The sequence below is a fragment of the Gopherus evgoodei genome, chromosome 3 (genome assembly GCF_007399415.2).
Source record: "Gopherus evgoodei ecotype Sinaloan lineage chromosome 3, rGopEvg1_v1.p, whole genome shotgun sequence".
Lineage (NCBI taxonomy): Eukaryota > Metazoa > Chordata > Testudines > Testudinidae > Gopherus > Gopherus evgoodei.
In genome coordinates, this window is record NC_044324.1 from 164,088,146 (window position 1) to 164,114,666 (window position 26,521).

General features: G+C 47.8%; 1 protein-coding gene across 2 annotated transcripts in view; it reads left to right on the forward strand.

Annotated features, from left to right (window-relative positions):
* The window catches only part of DAAM2 (dishevelled associated activator of morphogenesis 2), a 266,918-nt gene that overhangs the window by 209,583 nt on the left and 30,814 nt on the right, over positions 1–26,521 (forward strand). For both annotated transcript variants that reach the window (XM_030557288.1, XM_030557289.1), the window contains 6 exons: positions 6,567–6,674; positions 9,667–9,699; positions 12,113–12,219; positions 20,583–20,667; positions 24,519–24,625; positions 25,403–25,491. In XM_030557288.1, the coding sequence (XP_030413148.1) occupies positions 6,567–6,674; positions 9,667–9,699; positions 12,113–12,219; positions 20,583–20,667; positions 24,519–24,625; positions 25,403–25,491 (529 nt within the window). The remainder of the gene's footprint in view (positions 1–6,566; positions 6,675–9,666; positions 9,700–12,112; positions 12,220–20,582; positions 20,668–24,518; positions 24,626–25,402; positions 25,492–26,521) is intronic.

A 26,521-nucleotide genomic window follows, 5' to 3' on the forward strand; every position in this document is an offset into this window, starting at 1 on the left:
AGGACCTTGTGGACTAGAGGGAACGGGGGAAATGCATAGTACAGGTGGGTCGACCACCGGATGAGGAAGGCGTCCCCTATCGACCCCGGTTCCCTGCCCTGAAAGGAGCAGAATGCTGGGCACTTCCTGTTCCCCCTGGACGCAAAGAGGTCCACCCGGGGATAACCCCACCTCCGGAAAATGGAGAGAGCGACATCCGGGCGAAGGGACCACTCGTGCGACAGGAAGGATCTGCTCAGTCGATCTGCCAGAGTGTTCCGTACTCCAGGGAGGAAGGAAGCCCTGAGGTGAACGGAGCGGGCTACGCAAAAGTCCCAGAGACGTATCGCCTCGTGGCACAGGGAGGAGGACCTGGTGCCGCCCTGCTTGTTGATATAGTACATCGTCGTCGTGTTGTCCGTAAACACGGCGACACAACGACCCTGAAGTTGATGACAAAACGCTTGACAAGCAAGGCGGACCGCTCTCAACTCCCGTATGTTGATGTGGAGCCCCACCTCCTCCTGGGACCACAGGCCCTGTGTCCGCAGGGTCCCCAGGTGGGCCCCCCAGCCCAGATCTGAGGCATCCGTTGTCAGGGATACCGATGGCTGAGAGGGGTGAAAGGGAAGACCCGCACATAACACGGACTGGTCCAACCACCAGCCGAGAGAGTCCAAGACCTTCTGGGGGATTGTGACTAACATGTCTAAAGGTTGCCTTTGCGGCCTGTAACGGCTGATAAGCCACAGCTGGAGAGGCCTCATGTGGAGCCGAGCGTAGCCGGTCACAAAAGTGCACGCTGCCATGTGGCCTAACAGGGTTAGACATGTCCTTACTGACGTCAACGGGGCTGACCGCAAACGCTGAACGATCGCCGCCATGGTCTGGAACCGTTGCAGAGGCAGCGAGGCCCTGCCCATCGTGGCGTCCAAGACCGCCCCGATAAATTCCACCTTTTGCGTGGGCCTCAGAGTGGATTTGTCTGTGTTTATCAAGAGGCCCAGACTTGCAAATACGGCGGTGATCAGGCGGACATGGCTGCTGACCTGCTGCTCCGACGTGCCCCGAATCAACCAGTCGTCCAGATAAGGGAACACGTGGACACGGTTGCGTCGAAGATGCGCCACGACAACTGCCATGCATTTTGTAAACACCCTTGGGGCCGTGGACAGGCCGAAAGGGAGGACTGCAAACTGATAATGAAGAGCCCCCACAACGAAGCGGAGAAAGCGTCTGTGGCGCGGCCAAATGGCAATATGAAAATACGCGTCCTGCATGTCGAGGGCGGCGTACCAGTCTCCCGGATCCAGGGATGGAATAATGGTCCCCAGGGATACCATGCGGAACTTCAACTTCACGAGGTATTTGTTGAGTTCTCGCAGGTCGAGGATAGGCCTGAGGCCCCCCTTGGCCTTGGGGATCAGAAAGTAGCGGGAATAAAACCCCTTGCCTTTCTCGTTTTCCGGAACCGCCTCTATGGCTCCTTTGCTGAGGAGCGTCTGCACCTCCTGTCGAAGGAATTGCTCGTGAGAGGGGTCCCTGAAGAGGGACGAGGAAGGAGGGCGGGAAGGAGGAAACGAAACAAACTGCAGGCGGTATCCCGTCTGCACCAGGTTTAAGACCCAGCGGTCCGATGTTATTTGGGACCACGCCGGGAGGAAAAACGAAAGGCGGTTTGAAAACGGGGGGAAAGGATCCATAGGGGAAACTGCTACAGCGCCCTCGGGCGCACCTTCAAAATGAAGGCTTAGGACCAGGCGGGGGTTTCGAGGAGCCTTGGTTCTGCCCCCCTTGGTTCCCAGACTGCCTGCGCCTGCCGTTCCTGCCGCGGCGCCTGTAAGGGTCCTGCCGCTGGCGGAACTGGGAAAACGGCCTACGGTACGGCTGCTGCTGTGGCCTAAAGGGTCTACGCTGCGTCACGGGGGTGTGCATCCCGAGGGACCGCGCAATGACCCGGTTGTCCTTCAGACTCTTGAGTCTGGGGTCTGTCTTTTCCGAAAACAGGCCCTGGCCTTCGAAAGGAAGGTCCTGTATCGTGTGCTGGAGCTCTGGCGGAAGGCCGGAAACCTGCAGCCAGGAGATGCGACGCATCGTAACTCCCGACGCGAGGGTACGGGCAGCCGAGTCCGCAGCGTCCAAGGATGCTTGTAAGGCCGTGCGCGCGACCTTTTTGCCCTCGTCCAGGATGGCCGTAAACTCCTGGCGAGCATCCTGTGGCAGCAGCTCTTTAAATTTGTCCACTGCCACCCAGGAGTTAAAAGCGTACCTGCTCAGCAGGGCCTGCTGATTAGAGACCCTGAGCTGCAGGGCCCCAGCCGAATATACCTTACGGCCAAGGAGGTCCATCCGCCTGGCCTCTCTGGATTTGGGGGCCGGAGCCTCCTGGCCGTGACGCTCCCTATCGTTCACCGACTGCACCACCAGTGAACCGGGAGTCGGGTGAACGTGCAAGTATTCATACCCCTTGGAAGGGGCCATGTACTTTCTCTCGACTCCTTTCGCTGTCGGAGGGATGGAGGCCGGGGACTGCCAGATAGTATTGGCATTGGCCTGAATGGTCCGTACAAAGGGCAGGGCGACCCTGGTGGGAGCATCCGAAGAGAGGATGGTAACAATCGGGTCCTCTATCTCCGAGACCTCCTCTGCCTGCAGACTCAGGTTTTGGGCCAACCGCCTGAGGAGGTCCTGGTGCGCCCTGAGATCCAGCGGGGGGGGACTGTTGGAGGAGGCACCCGCCACCGCCTCATCCGGGGAGGAGGATGAGGAGACCCCAGGCACGATAGTGTCCAACTGAGGGTCTTCCTCAGCCCTCGCCTCTACCTCCGGAGCCACAGCGGAGTCCTGCTGTTTGGACCCTTCCTCCGCCTCCGGGGAGGGAGGGGGGCGAGACAAGGAGGCTTCAGGGGCCCTACGCTCCGCATTCGCCGGTGTGGGAGGGAGCTGCTGGGGGCCCTGGGCCTGATGGTATGCCCAGGGTGTCCAGAATCCCCACTGTGGTGGGCCTTGGTCTTCCAGCGGCGGATCCCCGAAGAGCGCCGCCTGCCGGTCGGTGCCGAGCGCATACGCACTGTCCGCCTGCGAAGATACGGACGGCTGTCTCGAGGGCCACGGCGGGGCCGACCCCGGATGGTACGGGCCGGCGCGGGTCGGCACGGAGGATCGTCTCGGTGCCGGGGACCGGTGCCGGGAGTCGTATCGGTGCCGGGACCGGGACCGGGACCTGGATCTGTCACGGTGCCGGGATCCTGATCGGTACCGGGTGTCGCTTCGGTAGCGGGACCTGCCACCGGCTCGGTGCCGGGAGGTCGACCGGGACCTACCACCGGCTCGGCGCCGGGAGGTCGACCGAGACCGGGACCTGCCACCATCTCGGTGCCGGGATGTCGACCGGGACCTACCACCGGCTCGGCGCCGGGAGGTCGACCGAGACCGAGACCTGCCACCATCTCGGTGCCGGGAGGTCGACCGGGACCTACCACCGGCTCGGCGCCGGGAGGTCGACCGAGACCGGGACCTGCCACCAGCTCGGTGCCGGGAGGTCGACCGGTGCGGCGAGTAGCGATGGGACCTGCTCCTGGAGTCGCGGTGCCGGTGACGCCGACTGGAGCTTGACCGCGACCGTCTGGAGGTCGACCGTTGCCGCGAGTGCGACCGGTGCCGCTGAGGGGAGCGGTGCCGGGACTGCGAGCGGCGTCGGGATCTGGAGCGCCCAAGACGTCGGGACCTAGATGGCGAAGGACTGTCTCTGGGCGGCGCCGACATCATGGGCTTGCCCCTGGACACGACCCGCACCGGAGGTACCGGGGGTGGCAGCCGAGTGGGCTCCGTCAGGGCAATAAGGTCCCGAGCCGAGGCGAAGGTCTCCGGTGTTGATGGGACCACTATCTCAACCCCAGATCTCATGGGGGAGCTCGGCGGCACCGGACTCAACGGACCCGCCGGGCCCGGAGTCAACGGTGCTGACGGTGCCGGCGGTGCCGCGGCCGATGTCGAGGCCGGGCGCTCAAGCCGGGTCTGCCTGGCCGGAGTAGCAGACTTCGACGGCCTAGGCTGTGATTCCGGTGCCGGAGAAGGTCGGTGCCGAGGAGTCTTCTCGGTGCCGGAGCGATCCGGTGCCGGTGCCGAGACCACGGTCCGCGAAGTCGACGGGTCAAGTGCCGCCTCCATTAGGAGAGTTCGGAGCCTCTGATCTCTCTCCTTTTTTGTCCTCGGCTTGAAAGCCTTACAGATGCGGCACTTGTCAGACCTGTGCGATTCCCCGAGGCACTTCAGGCACGCTTCGTGGGGATCGCTGGTGGGCATGGGCTTCTTGCAGGCCGCACACTGCTTGAAGCCCGGCGAGACAGGCATGAGCCTGGCGCCGGGTGCCGGGAAGGGCTAAGCCCCCGGCCAAGAACTATTTAACACTATTGACTAAACTACTTACTTAACAACACTAATTAACAACTATATAGAACTAGAGATAAGCGATTGAAAACTAGGAGAGCTAGGGACGTGGAGGACAGCTATGCCGCGCTCCACAGTTCCAACGACCGACACGGCGGTAAGAAGGAACTGAGGAGCGGGCGGGCCGGCAGGGGTATATATAGAGCGCCATGGCGGCGCCACTCTAGGGGGCGACCTGCCGGCCCACTGGAGTTGCTAGGGTAAAAAAGTTTCCGACGAACGTGCACGCGCGGCGCGCACACCTAACTGGAATGGATGTGAGCAATCACTCGAAGAAGAAACCACAGATCTTGGCAGACTTGTAACAATTAAAAAAAAAAGAAGTAAAGAATTTTTTATTTTTAATTTGCTAGTTAGGGACCATAAATATTTTTATGGAGCCGAGGGAATCATTTATCATAGCAACTACACTATGTGAGTCTGTTTCTCTTAAAATGCTCAGTCTCTCTGGCCAATGACAAGAAACTATCAGCCAAGCAGCAAGAGCGCAGCAGAAGAAATTGTCTAGCAGCTCTCTGCAGCTTTTCAAGGGTCAGTCTCAACACAAGAATGGAAGGGACAGCTCCTCCGTGTTTGCATTCTGTGTACTGAAGGTTGTTCTGCCCGCATCTCTCTGCATAAGGGATTTCCTTAACTGGTATACTTCTTCAGTGCTTAAGCTGGGCTGTCTGGGATTGAAGTTCTTTTGTTCATGACATGGACTGTACCAGCCTTGGATGTGTCTTTATAGGTTCATTTAATATAAAACCAAGAGATGGGCAAACCAGCTTAGATAAGACAATACCTGGCACGAATGTCTTCTGAAATCGGAAAAAGTAGGGGTAACTTCCTGTTTGTTTGCTTTCTTTTTGTTCCCCACATCAGGCGTTTGTCCTGCTTCCTTGAGCCTTGTGGCTTACATTTCTCTTGCTCCTCTAATGAGTGTGAATGGGAAGTGGAACCTGTTCCTAATTAGTTCCTATATGACGTGTTAACACACTTTGCTGCACGGGGGTGCCTTAGGTACTTCAGAGTTAGATCCTCTTGGGGGCAGTTTCGTTAGCTTTCCTTACTTCTTGTCCACAAGACCCCCTTTCTAGGCTGTTCTGCAGCACCTTCACCTCTGAGATTTCTCACAGTTCCTTTATATTTCTATCTTATTATGTAGTCTGATCTTTTTTCACATCAGTGGAGTGCTATTGCGCTGGAGGGACAACTTATGGGGAGGAGAAGGTAGTTCAGTTTCCAGGGGCTGTTCAGTCCATGGTGCCTCTGCTGAGACTGCAAGAAACAACAACAATCCTTCTGCTAGCTTAGAATGACAGCTGGCCTTAAAATTCAAAGGCTTTCAAAAGCTTCCTTGTGACAGTGGAGAGCATGTAGGTGTGAGAGGGCACCTGGCTCCCCCATGTTGGTGACTCCCTCTTTCATGCTAACCACCTACTGGATGAGGGAAATCTGCTGTACATCATGCTGCCTTCACCATTGTGACTGTCAGTGCTGCTGTTTGAGAGGTTAGATATGGATCACATCTGTTTGAGACTTGTGAGTATCTTCTGGTGTGGACAGGGGAGCCCATCCAATAGGAGATGATTTGCCTTTAAAGACTGGGACAGAGTCACTTGGAAGGACTCCTTGATACCCATGTAGGGTGTATTCCACACCCAGTTAAGGTTTGCAGCAAGGTCTTGTGAAATCTGCAGCTGGAGAGAATTGTGTCTGGGATTTCCCACACATTAGAGTCCTTGCTAAATTTCCTTCTTATGACAACAACCCCTGCTGCAGCATGACCATGTTCATCTGTTGGATGGAATTTCCACTGTTGGAAGGAAACGTACCTATGGGATCTTGAGTGGTTTCTGCGGTGATGTATTCTAGTCTTGGAAAGTGACATTTTTAAAGGGGAATTGATGTAATGCAAATTGAAAAATGCCCAGGTTAAAAAAAACAGCCCCATTAATTTGTATTAATGTTTCTCTTTGGACTAGAAAAAACTGTCTTCCAGAAACAAAACATGCCCCCAAAATGATAGCAGCATCCTGTGCTATGCTGAGTGGATACAATAGTTGGGTCTGCCTTGCTGGAACTGGATGTGCTTAGCTACAAGTTTTCACTGTGGTTTGTCTCCTGAACGTATGATTTTTCTCTTCGGGTTGTAGGAGAAGATCCATGGCACAATCTGGCATGAAATCGATGACTTAAAGGCTTTCAGGGTGCTGGATCTGGAGGATTTTGAAAAAATGTTCTCTGCTTATCAAAGACACCAGGTAAGGGTGGGCTCTTTCCCCCCAGTATTTCAGGTCTCGAATTTCTTGAGACTCTGGATCAGGATGGGACACATTAGTGACTGGACCCTTCACTGGCACCACTTCTGCTTGAGAGTTTGGTGCTCCCTAGAAAAGCAGAAGAGTGGGCAGGTGGGTGGAGAACTGTTGGTGAAAGTACAGGATGCTGTTGCCTTGATATTTAATCCAAATGTGTAGCCCGTGGATACTACAGATCCAAGCAGGTAATGCTCTGATTTGATCTGAGCAGCAGCTAGCTTCTGTAAAGCTCTTGAACTTTGTATTCAGTGCTCCTAATCTTTCTGCCTTTTTTTCCTCCTTATTCCTCCAGGGTAAAACTCTGGGCAGCTACAGAGTATTGAGCTATGTGACCAGAATTAGCTATGTTTTGCTTTCTATTTTTTCCAAACAACATATTGGCCAAACTGGCTGAGTTACAGAAACTGTCCAAGTTACAGATTGTGACACTAACATCATACTCTAATAGCAGCTATTTATTAGAAAGTCTTTTTCCACCTCCTCCTATTCTTGGAAAGCAAGTCACCTACAATCTGTCTGCTTCCCAGGAATGAGATTCAGCAGGAACGGGGCTATACTTCTACCTCCTTCCCTCCCCCAGATTTCTCTGGCGTTTGGAATGTGTTTGGGGAAACTTTCTTGCAACACTACAGAATCAGGCCATTGCTCCCAAGTTTGAAGACAGACACAGAAATGATAGCTAGAAGCTATTCTGACACTTAAATATTACCCCCTATAGTGTTGCAGAATTACCAAGTGAGACTTAGCTTGCTTTGTTCTCTCACTCTTCTCTCAGAATTTTTCATCCAGTGTTAAATTATAAAGATATTAAAATAACTTGCATAGTCTGATTTAATGGCACAAACATAACGAGTTTAGTCAAGGCTTCCCTTCCCATCATTAGCCGGTACCACTGAGTCTACACTAGGTATCAGACTTCTATTATCAGGCATTGGCAAACTGGTTCCAGTGAAAGAACTAACCTGGGCACCGTATGTCCAGCCATCATAAAAGCAGGATTAGCAGAACTCTTCCGATTCACTAACCCAATGGTGTGTAGATGAGCATCCCAACTTGGAAGCTTTTGAGGTTCCATTATATGATGGGAATGTTGCACTTTGGTACTCATTCTGCCCCTGCAAATATCCTGACATTTCGGTGGTGTTGCTAGGATTACTGACCGACCAGAACTGTCCTAATCTTGGGATGTTCAGATTAGGCAGATTATTTGCATGAGAAAATATCCTCCTAAAGTATTTATTCCTCAATAAGAATCCAATTTAGTAAGACTAAAGTACATGAAATCCATTCCTTGTCCATGGCTGACTTTAGGCATTTGCAATAACCACAGCTGTGAGGGGAACCCTGAATCCATGCTGAAACAGACAGTTGCCATCTGTACGTGTTAGCAGCCATAACAGCAGCAAAACAACATCACAGTGCAGTGATGTTGCATCAACACATGATATCAAGATGTAAACATTGGAGCTTCATCACTAGGAAAGGTCTTCCAAAGTCTTGCCTCCTTTGGGCCCCAGAATCTAAAGCCGAGGCTGTCCTCATCTGCCAACTCTTAGTTAGAAACATAATATTTATGGCTGCATTACCAACCACTGAAAAGCAAGTTTGGCCTGTTCAACCATAATCTAACCTGACCCTAACCTCTTCCCACTGGAATGGAGCCATCTTCCGAGAATGACCCCCAGGAGTCTCAGAATGGTCCTTTTGATCCTTATAAAAATACTAGAGTACTTTATAACACTGCAGTATCACTAATGTAAGATATACTAGTGTAGAATACCGTAGTATGTTTTTGTACTAAAGGTTATTGACTGTATTCCAGCTTTGGCTTCAGTTTTACACATTTTTTCTTTAAATATTCCTTTGTTGCTCCTTTAAATGATATTTCCTTTTTCATCTACATGCATTCCAGTGCAAACTGGATTCCAATCAATAAGTCCTCACCGTTTCTTTTTTAAGGCCAAGCAACCAAATTTCCTCATGAATTAAAATCTGATCAGAACTTTTCCAGTTGATTCACACTTGGTCTTTTCTTCCTTTTTATTGTTGGAAATGCTCCACTCTGGCCAACTATGTGTTTACTCTGGGTTCGTGACTTTTAAACTTCATCCAAATATCTGTGAAGAAAAATGTCAAAGCAAATCTCTGCTCTTTTGCATTTGAAACAGAAAGTGGGCGTGTAAATAAGGCATTTCTTTCTTTTGCTGCTATTAACATGGTCTTAATATATTTTTCCAGTTTCATTTGTTAAACTGCTTCTTTATTTTTAAAGACAAAAGGATCTGTTCTCCCCTCCCTTGGCACATGTATCTCCTGCTGGTGGCTGTGGGCAGAAGCCGTGTTGCGTCCAGTGGACGAGCATTGCACTAAGAGGCAGGTCTCTTGGACTCCTCTCCTGACTCTGCCACTGACTGTTTGTATGATGTTGACTAAATTACTTGAGCTCTCTGTGCTTTAGTTTGCCTGTGTATAACATGGGGATAATACCAACTGCAGAAGGGTGTTGTGAGCCTTAATTATTTAGTGTTTGTAAAATGCCTTGAGATTCCTGGATGGAAGTTGCTCTGAAGCACAATGAGTTATGATTAACAATGGGGAGCTAGGTACATGCATAAAGAGAGGAGAACAGAGCCTGGAATGTTAACCTTGGCAGCTCTTTGGATAAGGACTGTGGCCTAGATTTTTAAAGGTATTGAGGTGTTGCTCCACTCAGCATCACAAGGCCCAAATGCCATTGACTTTCCATGAGTCAGTGCTTTCCAGTGCTTAAATACCTTTTCATAATCTGGGCCTATGTTACTTGCAAATAATTTTATTCTCTTAGAAAACTATGTGTGGCTAAAATCTGCCTCTTTGTTAAACTTGGTATCTTTATCTTTGTGGCTAATGTTTGGCATGTTTCCTTCTCTGTTATTTGCGGCTGCTGCCTGCATAGGACCTGCTAACTAACCCCTCCTCCTGTAAGCAGGTGAGTACTACTGTATGCCTCCTAAAAACAAACTATTGGCTTGCAAAATTCTCCTGTGGCTTGCAGACCAAAGACAACACACAGCACCGTGCAAATTAGGGGCCCTGTGCTCATCTAGTGCTTGATTTTTCACCAGCTCCTGCCTGGGCAGGGGGGGAGGTACAAGGAGCTCCCCTACTTGCATTCATCCTGGGTGGGAGGAAGCTGAACACAAGCATTATCCTTTCACTCAATTGCAAAATATGGAGGTCTAAAATGTGGAGGTCTCAGTGACCACATTATGGAAACCCCGTCAGTGTAGCTTGCCCTCATTGGTTTCCTTCTTGACCATTTTCAGCAGACGTGCCAAGGAACAAATGGGGCACAGAATGTGAAGTCCTCCTCAACCGTAGCAATGCTTTCTGCAGTTCAGTGTGTGACACACCACAGTAGGGCACTGTGGGGAAAGTTTACACTGACCTGCCCACACCTGCGTTGGAGATTACTTCAGTCTCTAGATTGGTCACTTCAGATTCCTTTCACCAGCCACAAAACAATCAATAAAGAAAAGCTTCTGTCTGTGGAGCAGGAAGAAGATGCTGAGGCTTGAGTTGGGAAGAAGGTTTTAGGTCATTTGAGAGTGACCCTTCAGGGCAATTGAAGAGCAGAGAAGGTAGATGAGAGAGGAGTCTGGTTCAGGCCACCTTATTTGAGAGGCTCATAGTCCTCAAAGACCAGGAGGAGAGACAGAAGTGTATGCGCATGAAGTGAAGAAGTTCAGGCTCACTTGTCTACTCATCGCACTACAGGCACCTTAAATAAAATCAGAGCAGAGAACACTTCAGAGAAAGGCATAGCTTTTGAAAATGGGTTTGTTCTGCAGTTTAGTCCCTGCTGTCCTATAATGAGTCCTGGTCACTAAGTCTCTGGGAACTGCCCTTCCCAGAAAGTCCTATAAGAACCTTGGCCACCAAGGGGAAGCTGATACATAGTTGTGGCCAATTCAGTATTTTTCAACATGTTAAGGGACAACAAAGGATAAGGTTGCGTGGTAGAAACAACTCCTCAAGGCAAGTTTCTTAGGTTGGGATTTTCACAAGAGCTCAAGGGAAATACTCACAATGGGAGCCTTACCCTTGTGGCTGTCTGTAAAATAGGTATGTCAGTTATTTCTCAGCCATGTGAGAGTACTAATTAAGGCCTTTAAAGTAGTTTGGAGATGAAAAGTTTTTAAAAAGTCTATTCTAGACATGCCTGTGCAGAGCTTCCACTAGCCATATTCAGAATCACACAAGCCCTTTGAGAGGAGAACAGACTCACTATGCATCTTTGAGTCTCAAGTCCTGGTTAATTCTCCATTATTAGCAGACAATGACAACTGCAGGGAGCTGGCTGCATCTCTCTTATCCTCAGCTGCCCTGCAGAAGCTAGAGCTGCAGGGAAGGGCTACTCAGCTGCTGGTATAAGTTCCCTAACAGACCTGACTCCAGTGGAGGTTCAGGACTAATGCCAATCTGCTCCAGCATGCCCCTTCCTGCCCCCTGACTCAACCCTTTCCTTTTCCTTATGCTGGGGTCTGGAGGGCAGCTGATGTCAGAGATGGTTATGCTGCCTCTGCCAGCATCACACTTGTGGAGATTCTCCTAAGGGGGATTTCTCCAGGGTCAGTTTCTGGCCCTCAGTGGACTGGAGAATCTGGCTCTGAGACAGTACGGGGCATGCTCCTACTGAACATCCACTTGGCATTGGTTCCTGTTTTTGTGTGGTGAGTACAGCTGACTGACTCCAGGGATCCCACTCATCGTGTCGTTTCTCTGTGTTTCTTGGCATCCCTCACTCAATGGGAATTTGGCAGGCCTGTGCTCCAATGGTGAACTCAATAGTTAAGAGACAATATAAGGACTCTTATCCAACTGCCTCCAACTGGGATGCAACCTTTCCGTACTGCTAGGCAACCCCTCTACTGCAGGCACTTCTTCCTGGAGGCTGTTCAGGCTTCTGAATAGATCTGTGTTCCTGGGGATATACACACGCATGTGCATTGCACCATAATGCACCCGGTTCTGCTCTCATATTGGTTTTACACCAGTGTAACTCTGTTGATGGAGTTACTCCAGATTTACGACAGAGTGAGATCCGAATGGGCCCAATGCCTGAAAGCTAGGATGATTCTGCACAACTAATGATGATCAGCATTTGTTTGACTGGTGAATTGGGGTGAAAATCTGTCTGAGTCCCTCCTCCTTTAGAAGTTGATTTCTGGCACTTCCTATCTTCTATTCTGCCTCCTGGATGAATCTCTCCACAAGTTCAACGCTAGTGGGTTAGGCCGGACTGTTGCCCAATATACTTGGTTCATTCTGTGGGTGTTGGCTAGAGAGAAGAGGAAGAAAAAACAGGGCATTGATTATTTTTTCTGTCTGGTTACTTGCAGAAAGAGATGGGCTCAACTGAGGACCTATACTTGTCCACACGGAAGGTTAAAGAGCTTTCTGTTATTGATGGTCGAAGGGCTCAGAATTGCGTCATTCTCCTCTCCAAGTAAGTGTAGTAGCTATGAACTCGCATTGTATAGCATGATTAATATGCATAGAGGCAAAGATAGACCCAACACACAGACACCCAAATACTGGGATCAGCCGTGGACACCTGCACATGCGCTCTGATGCAGATGTATCCACACCCAGACGAGAGATGAGCTCTTGCCTACGTAGAATTGCATCCACTCCTAGAGACCCGAATGTATTTACAGGTTTGCAAACACACCTGGCCATCCAAAACATAGGCACTTCACAGATCTATATTGAAACACAGGCAAGTAGATAGGCTTTCAGCTGCCATAAATTCACACAAACAAATGTATGTGGGGAATGTGGCCACTGTGCGGTCAACAGTACGTGGGCTGTCCCATAATGGTGCACACTGTGCACCATATATACCATTTGACCACTGTTTTTCTGTCACATTCTTCTCTGCATATTGCTCTGAGAAACCCTTTGGGAGCACACCAGACCCCTCAAGGATGCTGGCAGATCCAATGCATTTTCCTCACTTCCCCTTAAAAAAAAATTATTATTGCCTTTGTGGGGAAGGCAGTGAATGTGCGAGACACGTTCAGGAGACACTTTAGATGTTAAGTGCCAGCAGATGTTTTTTCATTCTCCATATCCTCCTGCAATGACCTGTGTGTCCTCATATGCCGTGTATCTGGGCTATATGCACACCTTGCATGTCCTTTGCCAACAATTCTAGGCTAGGCTGCAGGTCTGTTGCTAAACAGGTCTGGCTCAGCTCTCAGCGCAGCAGCAGAAGACTCCCCTTGCCACCAGAGAGGAGAGGAGTGTCAGCAACTGGGGTGGAGACACCTTTTGGTGCGGGGCACTCAGAAAAAATCATTCCATTGCTCAGCAGGAGGTGCAGGTTAATAAGTGTTGGATTCCTCCCCTCCCTCCAGCAAGCTAACAACTAAAAGCAAAGCTGCAGCCAGACCAGCAGAAATGGAGCCTGTTCTTTCCATTGCTTGGTGAAACCCACTGAGGTTCTCATAAGTTACTTATATGACATTAGTCGGCATGTCGGCGAGACACCCTCCGCCTCCCTGTCCCAGTGAAAGGGGTCAGTTTATAGTTTTCTGTCTGCAGTAGTTGCCTGCACTTGTCATTGGTGGCTGGCTGGGGGTTGTTTAGGAGTAGCAGGATTTTCATTCCATTTGACAGATCTGCTGACGTGTCTGGGGCCCAGATTAGCTCTCTTAAGCACGTGGAATGTGTCTTACATTGATGGGAGAAGATCTCAGGGTGAGAGCCTGTTACTTGGGTTGTCAATGAGAGATCTGGGTTGTTTGTGCATCTTTCTTTTCCATACATTTAAGTTAACTGTAACCCAGTTAAAGGCACCAGGGTGAAGCTCTAGGGACTGAATTTGTGTGTCTGTCCAAAGAACAAGAAAAGCTTGGGCACTAGCTTCCCCCCCCAACCCCCTAGTCCTTGTTCTGCCCTGCTCATATGCTTCAGACCTGACCTGGGGGAAGTCTATGAAAGAGTGAGATCGGTGGTCATTCTCTAGGCCTTATCTTCTCTTCTCCAACTGCTAGCAAATGGGCCTTGGGGAGTGGTTCTCAGATGTGGACACTTGTATTCTAGGAATTAGGCTGAGCGCCATCAGCTCATTTCACATGGTCAACCAAGCCATCATCAAATGAGCATGATTTTGAGTAGCTACTGATCTAGTTTGGATTCAAAATGGGGACTTGTTCCCCATTACCAACATCTCGATATAAGCAGTGCCCACAGTAAACGACATTCTGACCCCCTTATCTTAATAGAGGCGCCAAGGACTGAATGAAAAATGGAGAATGAACTCTCATTTCTTTCTTTGAGGAGGTTAGATTTGAGCCTAATGGATAGAGCAGTAGCGAGGGAAGCTTGTGGTGTGTTCTGTGCAACTAGGTAACACCCATCTCGAGGGCTATCAACCTAGCATTTTCTATGTGCATTAAATAGCCTAGATTCAGAAAATAATTTTTTTTTTAACGTACAGTGGGCGCTTTCCCTGAGTAAAGGCAGAGTAAGGACCTAACATTGTGCCCCAAAATTGTTGTTTTATTTAGAATCCACAGCTCCATAATCCCCTCACAATACTCATTTAAGACAAAAGAAGCAAAAATCTTTGGGCAAAAGGTTCCCTTAAATTCATGCCTTTCTGTTCCACGGTCTATAGTCAGATTTACTTCCAAGTGCAGCATGTGGCTTTTTCGGGTTGATTGCAGACAATAATTACAAGGGATTTTATCATGCCTTTGCTGTTTCCTTCCTTCTCCTGCATCTTTATCCTTCCCTCCTAGCCTCCACCAAGCCTTTGAAAGTGAAATTCTCCAATCAGGGAAGGGGATCGGCATTCATGAGCATGTTGCTTTCCCTGCCCTCTTTGAAATGCATTTTATGTGCATGCAGGCATACACAATAAGTGTTAGGTTTTTTTGGTGGTTTTTTTTTTAAAAAAAAGATGCTAAGCAAACATAGAGTGCATTTGTGCAATCCTAAAATCCAAAGTTGCAGATCTAACTCTCAGGTTGCTGTAGTACTTTCCAACAGCTGTTTCCAATTGACTGTAAGTGTGCATACATCCCTATAGTTTATTCCCTCTTTGTTTACACTAAACTGTCGTGTCCTTTAAAGTAAAATAGCTGTATGAGGTTTTTTCCACTACTCGAATGATTTTGTTTTACTAGCACGATGTTAGAAAGGGTCAGGCAGAGCTCATATTTCATAGGGCCCAACAAGCCAAAACCTAGCTGGAGTAGGAAATAGCCATCTCTCTCATATTTAACGAGACTGTGGCAGAAGGGATTAATTGGAATAAATTAAAGGGGACGAAAATTGGAATGCTAGTTGATTTCTGTTGACGAGGAAATTTAGTTGGTAAATGTCCTTCAGTGTCACCTTCCTCTCATCCTCTTCCTCGTGAAAACATTTTTTTTTTCCGGTCATTTACCATCATTGAAACCTTTGGGTTTTCTCCTGTGTGATGGGTGCAATACTCGTGTTGTGGAACCTGATGAGTCTAGATCCAAGCCCTAGTCCATGTCAGGTAGCTATAAGCCAACTGCAAAGGGCTCAGATAAGCATTCAGAATGCTGCTCTGAATGTTTCACAAGGTCATTTTCTCACACAGTACCTCCAGTATGTCCTGTTTGAGCCAGGTTACAGGACTAACTCTCTCTGGTGTGTCCTGGCTCCCACCAGGTCCAAGGACAGCCTCTTCTGTGTTGTTTCTGACATGCACCAGTTTCGGCCACATCAGAAATCAGCCTCCCTCACAATATTCCTGATATCCCCAGTTTCCACCAATCAGAGGTCTCTGGTCAAGACTTCTGTGGCCTGGAACAGCCTGCCTGTCCCTCTGGACCTCATCAACCCTTCATCTCTTTTCAGCTCTCAGCTGGAAATTTCTCTGCACTCCCTTGCCTATACCTTTTCTTTCTGTCTGTTCCAAGTGTTCCGATTCCCTGATTTAATATGGTATCCTTGCACAATTCCATGTAGGGTTTGTCCTGTGCAGGCTAGGTGTCTTATGTTGTTTATATCTGTGAATCAGTATGGACATGGACAGTTATTGCGAATAACATTTTTCATACTAAGGAAGTGTTGTACTGAAAGCATGTACTTGTGTGCCACTCATCAACTGGCCTAGCTGAGGCCTTGGCAAAGACTATGGCACTGGGACTGTTGCATGCAAGTGGGCCATTCGCACTTGTTGCTCCAGTGCAGGAATTGGTCAGCAGTGCCCATCCCCAGGAACCATGGTGAGTGCTACAGAAGTGCCATAGATATACACCCAAGTGTAACTGAGGTGAATTGCAGATGTTTGCACTTGGGCTGGAGGCCAGGCTCTGAAATTATGTGAGGGGAGATGGCTCTCTGAGCCAGAGTTCCACCCGACCCAAACATCTACCCTGCAATTTTTCACACCATAGCCTGTGCCCTGTGAGCCCAAGTCAACTGTCTCAGGCCAGCTATGGCCATGCAGCACATCTTTTATTGCAGTGTAGATGTACTCTAGGGTTGGGTATAACACAGTCTGCCACATGGTACTGCCTTCGCAGCACATCAGTCATGGGATGTGGCCACCGGTTCAAATCCGGCCAGGCTTGGCAGTGAATAGCAGGCACTATTATTGAATGGCAGTTTGGTGGCTGTTGTTGGGGAGAGGGAGTCATTCCATTTCCTTTAAGACAAAAATATCTGGATCCCAAAAACATACCATGTGCCAGCCTTGGCTGGTGGTTTCAGTTTCAGATGGCACATGAGCTTCCTTCTTACCCTACAGCCATCTCTCTAGGTCAGGATTCAATGGGGCATGTGAGAATGTGTGTGTGTGGAGGAGGAGTTCAGTGCTGCTATACCTATCTGGTGAGTTAAAAAGAGCTTGTTGGTCTCTGGGGCTGCCAATCTCAGTTTCTGTCACAAGAACCATGAGAATCCTTTTTTGAAAAAGTAAATTATCTTGGTCAAAGATGAGAGATTTATTTTCCCAGGGAGAGAGGAAGAGTGGGAATGACCTCCTCTTGGTAGGAAAAGTTAACGTACTTTGAATAACTTCATGGTACCCTGGCAGTAGGTGACTGCACTTCTTTGAAAGCTGAGCAAGTATTTGCCCAGGAGTGGAGCAGTAAACTGAGTTGCTCTTTCCTTCTCTGGAGAGAGTTGGCTGATGAATGATGGGTGTACTGTGTTGGTCTTGCAGCAGAGGGGGAAGGGGTAACACCAGCTTGAATCAATGGATATCTTTAAGGAAGAAAAATTAGAAAGTGCTGGATGTCTGTAAGGAAGATTGATGTGAAACGACGGCATGTCTCCCGGGCATGTTCTGAGTCAGGCAGACATCTTTCTCTGAGAGGACCAAACAATAAGCCACTTGATGTCTGCAAGTGAAGCTGGCGTTAAATCAGCCGAGGTGTCCTGGGGAGATTAGTGATGAATTACTCTGCAGAGTCAGTAGGGATTATTTATGTGTCCAGAGGGGATAGAGGGAGGGAAGCTAAGTACCGTATTAGAAGCTATTTGGTAATTGTTCAGCTTTAATGCCACTAGGAGAAGCCACAAGCAGTTGGGTCTCCTTGCTCCATCACCATGCGGGGAGGGATGGGCAAGGAGAAGAGGGTGGGATTCCTTCCACTGCTCTTTAGATCCTTTTCCATCTGACCAAGGCTGGGGCAGGATTGACTGCAGGTTTGGGCATTGTCTGCACTATAGACGAAGCCTATTGTAACTGAAGAAGAGAGTGCTGCATTCCCTTTTAAGTCACATGTCACCAGCTGGGTTTGCGGCCAAGATCTTTGTTGTCAGTGAAGATGTATGAAGCAAAGAGGACGCAGCTGGAATTACACATGCCATTTGGAGTCTGGAGGACTGTGGCAGTTGGATAAATAATCTTTGGCTCTGGAGACTTGGTAAGAAAGTCACTGATGTTGGAGAATAGCTCTCCAATGCTGAGCTGTAATTTCTACAGTGTCACTTTCTGGGCCATAAATACACTTTTTAATTTGGTGTCTGTACCACATGCCAGAGAAACCTCTATTCAGTCTTGAATGGAAAGATTTTACGCATCTGCTTTAGGTTCCTGTTTAATCAGTTCACCTGTTTCTGTTTAAATGCAACACATCTGTTTCATGTTACTGTTGGAGATTTTCAGATCTATTACAGGGCTGATTGGGAGTTTCGAAAATATAACGAGAATTGTTTGATTAACAACCCTTTGTGCCAGTTGTTCAGCTGGCTTCTAACTGTGGGAATCCATGTTTGTGCTGTTGACATTTCAAGAGTTACAAGCAGTTACTGCTCCAACAGAAAAATAAACCCCATTTTGATGAGTCCCTTCTATCAGATTTAATAGGATCTGTAATAGTCTGGGATGCCCACTTGCAGTCTTCATGACCCCATTACAGGCTTGCAAGTGACCAAGCTCAACTGCCTCCCTGCAGATGAGTGGGCAAGCTTTATGGCACTCTCTAATATTGACTGGGTCAACCAAGCCAGATATTTTCCTGCTCATGGTTGGGCACAGATGCATCCAAAAAATCAGTGTTTGTGTAGCTGTCTGTCATTTTGGGGCTCTCAAATATTTTTGAACAAAAGATGCATGAAGTGATTTTTGGTGCTGGTGAAAGGTGCCAGGTGGATGGAGTTGGAAACTGAAGCCTTTGCCAATGTACCTCAAACCTGTCTGTTCAGTTTTTGGCCCCTTGTTGAAACTGATGCCAATTGGAGAGGATGATCTACATAATGAATGCTATGTTTTTCCATATCCTCTCAGTCTGAATTGTTTCTAGTTTAGGTCAGGGTGAAAATCAGAGTAAAGACAAAGTTAGATTTCCATGAGAGAGGACGGTGTGCATGTCTCCTCTGTAACAGTCTGCAGGATCTCTGCCTCACAATATGGCACCTACCTCCTGCAGAGAGCAGTCTCCTAGAAATGTAAAGGTGCAATCCCAAGAAAAACAAAACCATAACATTTATGTAGCCACAATGTGTACGCATCTGCTAGGAAGTAGGCAGAGACTTACAAATCATTTCACATTAGGCTCTTCAGCCAACAGATTGTAACGGGTTTTGATCACTAGCAAGTTCATAGACTCCCAGATTTTAAGACTGATAGATTTTGAAAGCAGGAGGAGTCAGAGCATTAGATCATCTAGTCTGATCTCTACTTTAATTCAGGCCATAGAATTTCACCCAGTTCCCCCTGTGTTGAGTTGAGCTCGAGTCAACCTGGTAACCTAGAAGTAAAATGTTTTTTTCCAACATTTCATTTCCAAGCCTTTTAATCCTCTCATCTCTTCTAACTGTGGCTCAACTGTATGCCTTGTATGGAAATCTAGTTTTCTTACCTTTTATGCTGGCAGTTCGCCCTGTGCACCATTTCTACTGTAGCTTCATTTCTAAAACAGACTGGGTGAATAGTTGGGAACAGCATAGCTGAAGCTAGTTAGGAGGCATAATTTTTAAAAAGCTTTTGAATGTCTGCTGATTCATATTTTAGTTCCCAGCTGTTTATTATATTGGGCAACGTTAAAATGATTTAAATTTCTCAGATTTAGTAATATTTCCTGTCTGTAAAAATAAAGCATTTATATTTGCTTTTGCATAGTTCCAAAAACGTGATCCCATCCAAATGGCAATAGCAGCATGATATGTTACTGTGATGTTTCTCAGCACTGAAGACAAAAACATTCTGCTGCATTCACCAACCCCATGACTCATTTATTTTTTATTTTTTTTCCCCCTGCTAAATGGTTAAGTAATGCGTTGATTGGAGAAAGTCCACGGAGACTGAAGTCCTTTCTGCACAAAAGCTTCTCCTCCCACCTCCCACTTTGCCTTGCCTTGTCTGTAGGCTTCATTCCTGATGTAGAGACTTTCTTTGGGAGTAAGATGGCAGTTCTCTTTATGGTCCGTTCCATCTTGAAACAACCAATGAGGATGTCAAATGTGGTGTGTGGACTTTGTAATATGGACAGCTGTTCACGAAGAACTGGATTGTGGACCACCAAGCCCATTTCAGACAAGCCAGCTGGCAGCCATTAGATGGTAACAAGTTTTGATTGCTGCTGGTCTGCATTGGATTTGAACTGGTGACCTAGAGGTGAAAAGACTCTTTGATCAATTCACTGAGCCCTGCTTGTTTTGCTATAACTGATTGCCTCATTAACTGCAGACCTCTAAAGAAGAGGGCAGAGGCTGGAGAGAGGATGATGATAATTTTACCACCTTGTCAGTCTGGCACAGGAGCTCCTATCTTGATGTGGCTAGCACTGCTGAGGGGTGTAACTCGCTGCCTGCCTAAATTCATGATGTCAATTCCCTTTTCAGCTGTGAACGCTGGCACAGTGAATTTCTCAAGCAAAACCAATACACTTGCGCAAAACAAATCTATTTCCTGATCCAGAAGGGGGAAGGTTCAGCACTACTACTCAGTGGCCTTGGAGATGCTTTAATATTCCCAGAGGTGAAGCTTAGGTTCATAGTTGGATTCAATGGTGTGTAGATTCAGGGTGTGAAGAGTAAAAGTGTTTGAAAAGGAAGGTGTCTGTGAGGAGGCAAGATAAAAGGAATTCTGATCTATGAGGAGCCAATTGTTCTCCTCCTCCTGCTTTTGATGTAACTTTGATTAGCTGAAGGGGCGGGGGAGTATGATCTGCAAAGTCTTTGTACACCAGAATTGATTAGATCATCTTAACAAAGGTGACTGACTTCTTTAGATAAGCAAAGCAGAAGTGGGGGGGAAGAGTGTCATAGGAGGCCCTGTGTTGAAGCTGTCAGTGTGGCCTTTTATGTCTTGTGCTATCTGGGGGGCTTTTGGTATTCCTCAAATTACTAATGGGGCAATATTAACACTATTGAAAGGTTGAAGCTGTCAAATGACGAAATCAGACGGGCAATCTTGAAGATGGATGAACAAGAAGACTTGGCCAAAGATATGCTGGAGCAGGTGAGAAGAATCACAATTACTTCATACAGGATAATTACATCTAAGGATAATGGGCCAGTTTCTCCTCTTGGAGCAGCTCATTGGGCCCATTTAAGATCTAGGATAAGTGGATGCAGCTTTAGTAGGTCTGAATTTGGCCCTGAGACATAATTGTGCTCATGTAAAAGAGAAGTTTGCCCAGTGTGCCAAATACATCCTTGGTGTAACTCCATTGATTTAGATGGAGTCACACCTGGAAGAGTTTGGTTCAGTAAGTTTTTCTAGTACATTATAACTTCAGTTCTCTGATCTAGAGAATATGCTGTTATGAGTTTTTATCAGTAATAGTTTTTGTTTCTCTTAATTTCTACTTTGCCTCTACTTCTGCTCTCCTGTTCAACCCACTTCTTTTCTCTTTTTCTTGTTTTGTTTTGTTTTTGTTTTGCTGGCTATTCTCCTTTACTTCATTTCTGGTTTAGTGATTTGAGCAGCAAACTGGAGACCTTTGGGTCTATTACCAGTTCTGCTATTGGGTCACTCTTTGCCTGAGTTTTCCCATCTTTGAAACGGGGGTAATGATGCTTACCCATATTTTGACAGTGCTTAGAGATCCTTGCATTTAAAAGTGCAAAGTCTTCATTGTTTTATTATTTTTTATTATTCTGATCCCTCCATAAGAGATGGTCCCTTTTTGTGCTCGATCGTAATGTTTAATTGTATACACAAAATTTTACAAGCCTGTTCTCAGCTCCCCTGATGTGTCAGAGAGATTCAGCTGCTCTGCGTCTCAATATCAAATTGTTGGTTTCTTTAGATAAAATCTAAGATCAATGATAAAAAGCAGATCCGCTGCTTGGTGTTTCTCGCAGGCAATGTAGGCCGAGGTATTCATGTGACAATATTTATAACCAGATTGAAGCACGACTCCCACCAGATATGTCAAAAATCTGTCAAAGTATGAGCTTTTAAGGTCAGCACATGAATAGCAGCCAGTGTCAGGCACATATACAGTGGCTTAGATATTGTTTATTGTTTCTGCAGAGCAGGGCAGGAGAGGAGAGGGATAGTTGGGGCTTTGTGTGGTCAGGGCCGTCCTTAGGCATAGGCAGAATAGGCAGCCGCGTAGGGCCTCACTCTCCCTGGGGGCACCACGCTGCAGGCAGCCCCGACAGTGTAGAAGCAGGGCTGCTGGGTCCTAGAGAGAGCCGAATGCAGCACAGTCTGAGGAGTGGGATTGGCTGCGGGGGTCTCTGGTAAGGGGAGGGGGTGGGGGTTGGGGAAGGAGCTCACCTGTGAGTGTGACTCTTCCCCCCGGCTGAGGTCAGGAGAGGCAGGCTCTGTGGCTCTGGAACCAGTATCCTTTGTTGTCCCCCATAACATCCATTCTTCTCCCCCCTGCCCCACGGAGCACCCCCTCCTTTCTCCCTCCTCCCCAGGAGCACCCCTCTCTCTCCTCCCTCCCCTCCGTCAGGGCTGGGTTGGGTGAGGTGCTGGGGGTAGGTGGGGGGAGGGGAGGCTGACTGCCTGCTGAGGAATGAAAGTGAAAGTAACTCACTTCCTCGGCAGGCAGCCAGAATTGGAATGTCACACAGGGCTTGGCTGGGGTTAGCCAGATGTGTGAAAAATCAGGATAAGAAATTGGAGTAGGGTGAGCAGATATCCCTATTTTATAGGGACAGTCCCAATTTTGGGGTCTTTTTCTTATATAGGCTCCTTTTACCCCCCACCCATCCCTGTCCTGATTTTACACACTTTCTGTCTGGTCACTCTAGGTGGGGGTAATTGGTGCCTATATAAGACAAAGCCCCAAATATCGGGACAGGCCCTATAAAATCAGGACATCTGGATCTGGCCACCCTAGCTGGGGAGCGCCTCTCCCCCGCGCTGGCAGCTGCCAGCGATCCATCTCATCCGGGGGGAGCTGCACAGGGCAGGATGAGCTGCTGTGGCTCCATGGGTGCCCCGTCCCTGAGATCAGATGCTGTGCTAACTTCACCATGGTCCATTGGGCTGGCGGAGGTGCCTACTGGCGTGTGATTGGACCTGAGGGTTTGCTGCTGCTGTTGCCACTCTGCACCCCAAGAGGTGGATTTTGGGGTCCTGCAGTTTTCCACCTATCTCCTCCTCCACTGCAGCTGTTGGACCAGCAGGCTGGGGGGTGAGCCAAGCATGAAAGCAGTACTGTGTTGCCATTTAGATTGTCATTTAACAACTTTGTTTGCCAAAAATTCTTGCTAACAATCCTGAATCCAATTTCAATATTTTTTTTAAAAAAAAAATCAATATCTTAGCCAAAAACAGAAAATTCAGTTGTTGACAATTATTAGTGACAGGTTTGGTTTGAGGCAGGGAGTGGGCCAGTTTTCATCACAGAAACAAAAAATGTTGACTGACTTTCCTATAGCCTGTTACTCCTGATAAGAGCCCTCCAACAACTGTAATATGCTCATCTCCTTACTAGTGTATAAAGCAAGGGTCAGCAACCTACGGCACACGTGTCAAAGATGGCAGGTGAGCTGATTTTTGATGGTATGCAGCAGCTTTTTTTTTTTCCCTGTGAGTCAGTATAACTTTTGCCAGCCCAGAAGTTGGGCAGCCAATGTTTTACGTTTTCACAATGTTTTCTCCATCTTTCATAAAGTAAATACATAGTTAATATGAGTTAAAAAGGCCAGGGACACTTTTTTGTGAAGAATCTGTACAGCAGATCATGCCCATAGACGATCCAGAAAAGAAATTTGAGGTTGAATTTTTTAATGTTGTGATGGATAAAGCAGTATCTGCTGTTGATGAAAGGTTTAATACCTTGCAAGTACACTATGAACAGTTTGGATTTTTGTATGACATAACTAAATTCAATGAAATAGGAAAACAAGAGCAACTAATGACGAAGTGCAAGAACCTAGAGAGCCTCCTGAAGCACGGTGATAGTTTTGATTTAAATGGACTTGAACTGTACGAAGAATTGAGTACACTGTCATCAATGTTGCCACATGCAAAATCGGTGATGGACATTGTACAGTTTATTAATACCCGCAAACTTGTTGACATATATCCTAATGTGTACATTGCCACTCATATTCTACTGACAATTCCTGTAACAGTAGCATCAGGAGAACGGAGTTTCTCGAAACTAAAGCTCATTAAAAACTATCTCCGCTCTACAATGAGTCAGGAACGCTTAACTGGTCTTGCTATTCTTGCAATCGAACAAGACACGACTTTGTCTTTGCCATACGATGACATTATTACTGATTTTGCAGCCAAAAAAGCCAGAAAGATTGCTTTTAATTAAAAACAAATCTTTGTTTCAATACCTCTTCATATAAATTTCCAATAAAATTTTGATAAATTAAAAAATATATATTATTTGCATCATTCTGTCATATCAGAATTTTTTCTATAGTGCTGCTTCTTTAGTGCTAGTCCATCAGCATTACAATGTGCTTAATTAAGTTAAACTGGTTTTAATAACATGAATGTGGCAAGTTTTTCCAATACTATAAGCTTATGTTTGTGTTGCTAAGAGCAGATCAGGCACAGGGGCACCAGTTTAATAATCTTGCCTAGGGCACCATAAATCCTAAAGCCAGCCCTGTGTGTGGTACTGTAGGGTGAGTGGAATAGATAATCTCCACTTGGAGGGGCAGATTCTACTCTCATTTACATCAGTGTAAATCTGCTGTGGGAGTGCAAGAAGTTCTTTCTAGATTTACACTGGTGTAACTGAGAGCAGAACTCAATCACTTGAGGGAAGCAGAGCTGCTCTGCCTCACTCTCTTGCATGTGGGTCTCACTCTCCATCTGCGTGGGTGTATCTCTCTCTCGCTGGATCCCTCATGCTTCTTTTTGATTTGCGTCTGTGGTTCTAGCTGCTGAAGTTTGTTCCTGAGAAGAGTGATATCGACCTGCTGGAGGAACATAAACACGAAATTGACCGCATGGCCCGGGCTGATCGATTCCTCTATGAAATGAGCAGGTCTGTGTAATATATGCTGAGAAAATGCCCTGGGGGCTTCTTGGGAGTTGCTGTAATTGTGATAGAAAATGGATAATGTGACATCGATGGAAAACAATCAAGATATTGTGGGCCAGATTCTGCACTGAATTACACCCTGGGGCTCCCAGTCATCCACAACGTGAAGACATTTCAAGTCATTATATAAGCATTTCTCAGTGGTAAGAACTCTCTCTGGGCGCCATTTAGGGAAAATCTCTGAATTGATGAGAACGTGTTTGTTCCATCCATCCAACACTGTTCACGTACACAGATGTTCATATCTGGCTTTCAACTGCTGGATCTCCTGGTTGGAACTCATCACACACTCTTTTTCCATCTGTCTGTCACATTTTCTCCCTCCTCCGCCCCCCCCCCACCCGGGATCTGGATCTTTCCCTATCCCAACCTGACACCTCTCCTAGGTGGACTCCCTTTCCATTTACCCCATTTGAAGTCTACTATAAAAATGCATCTTTCTGAAAGAGACTGGAAACTAACCATATTTCATGGGCGACTGGTAGAAGTACAAAGCCTTTGTCCTTATGCCACACTCCTTGGTCTGAGTAATAGCACTTAACGCTGACCGACAGGCATTGGGAGCAATAGGCCTTTATATGCTGCAGGCTGCATCGGTAATCCCACCTCTGGATCAGTCTTGTGTATAAAATGAACTGTGCCTGTGCTGAATCTGTGTTTGAGCATTGCCTCCATAGGTAGCCCAAGCTTCACGATGTCCCCCTGCTTCCCCTTATGTAGGATTGATCACTACCAGCAGCGGCTGCAGGCGTTATTCTTTAAGAAGAAGTTCCCAGAGAGGCTGGCAGAATGCAAGCCTAAAGTGGAAGGTAGGACAAAGGCCTCTGCAGGGAGTCGATGAGGGGCAGGGAATGTCTGAGTGATTTACCCACATGCTGTGTGTGTGAAGAGTCAATCAGTACAAGGCAAGACCACCAGCTAACGTTGTCATTAAATGCGAAGGTTCAATAAAGTTGTTACTGCAGAATATGTCCTAACTGCTGCCCTCCACGGAGTCACCAATGCTGTGTGCTCTTTTTCTAAAGGCAGACTTTCTTCACAGCCCCAACACCTGTAATTCCCCATCAGATGTGGCTGTAACAGCAGATACACACAGTCCCTGGTGCTCTTCTGTAAATGTGCTCTTTTTGAGGAGGGGAAGATAGGATTCATTCAGGTATTTAAACTGCTCCTAGGCCCCCTTCTTGGGGCTTGTCTACATCACAAAGTTGCAGTGCTGGTGAGGGGGTTACAGCGCTGCAACTTAGGAGGTGTACACATCTGCAGGGCATCACCAGCGCTGCAACTCCCTGTTTGCAGCGCTGGCTGTACTCCCGTTTTGTCTCGGGTGTAGAGGATCCAGCGCTGGTGATCCAGCGCTGGTAATCAAGTGTAGACACTTACCAGCGCTTTTCTTGACCTCCGTGGAATAAGCAGGTATCCCAGCATACCTGAGGAAGCCTCTCTGGTAATCAAGCAGGTCTCCTTCCCTGGTTTGCTCTCGCGTTCCCCGAACCCCCGTGCAAGCAGGTCTCCTTCCCTGCGGTTTGCAGGGGGGTTCGGGGAACGCGAGAGCGAACCGCGGGGAAGCTGGTCTCCTTCCCCGGTTTGCTCTCGCGTTCCCCGAACCCCCGAGCAAGCAGGTCTCCTTCCCTGCGGTTTGAAGGGGGGTTCGGGGAACGCGAGAGCAAACCGCGGGGAAGCTGGTCTCCTTCCCCGGTTTGCTCTCGCGTTCCCCGAACCCCCGAGCAAGCAGGTCTCCTTCCCTGCGGTTTGCAGGGGAGTTCGGGGAACGCGAGAGCAAATCGCGGGGAAGCTGGTCTCCTTCCCCGGTTTGCTCTCGCGTTCCCCAAACCCCCC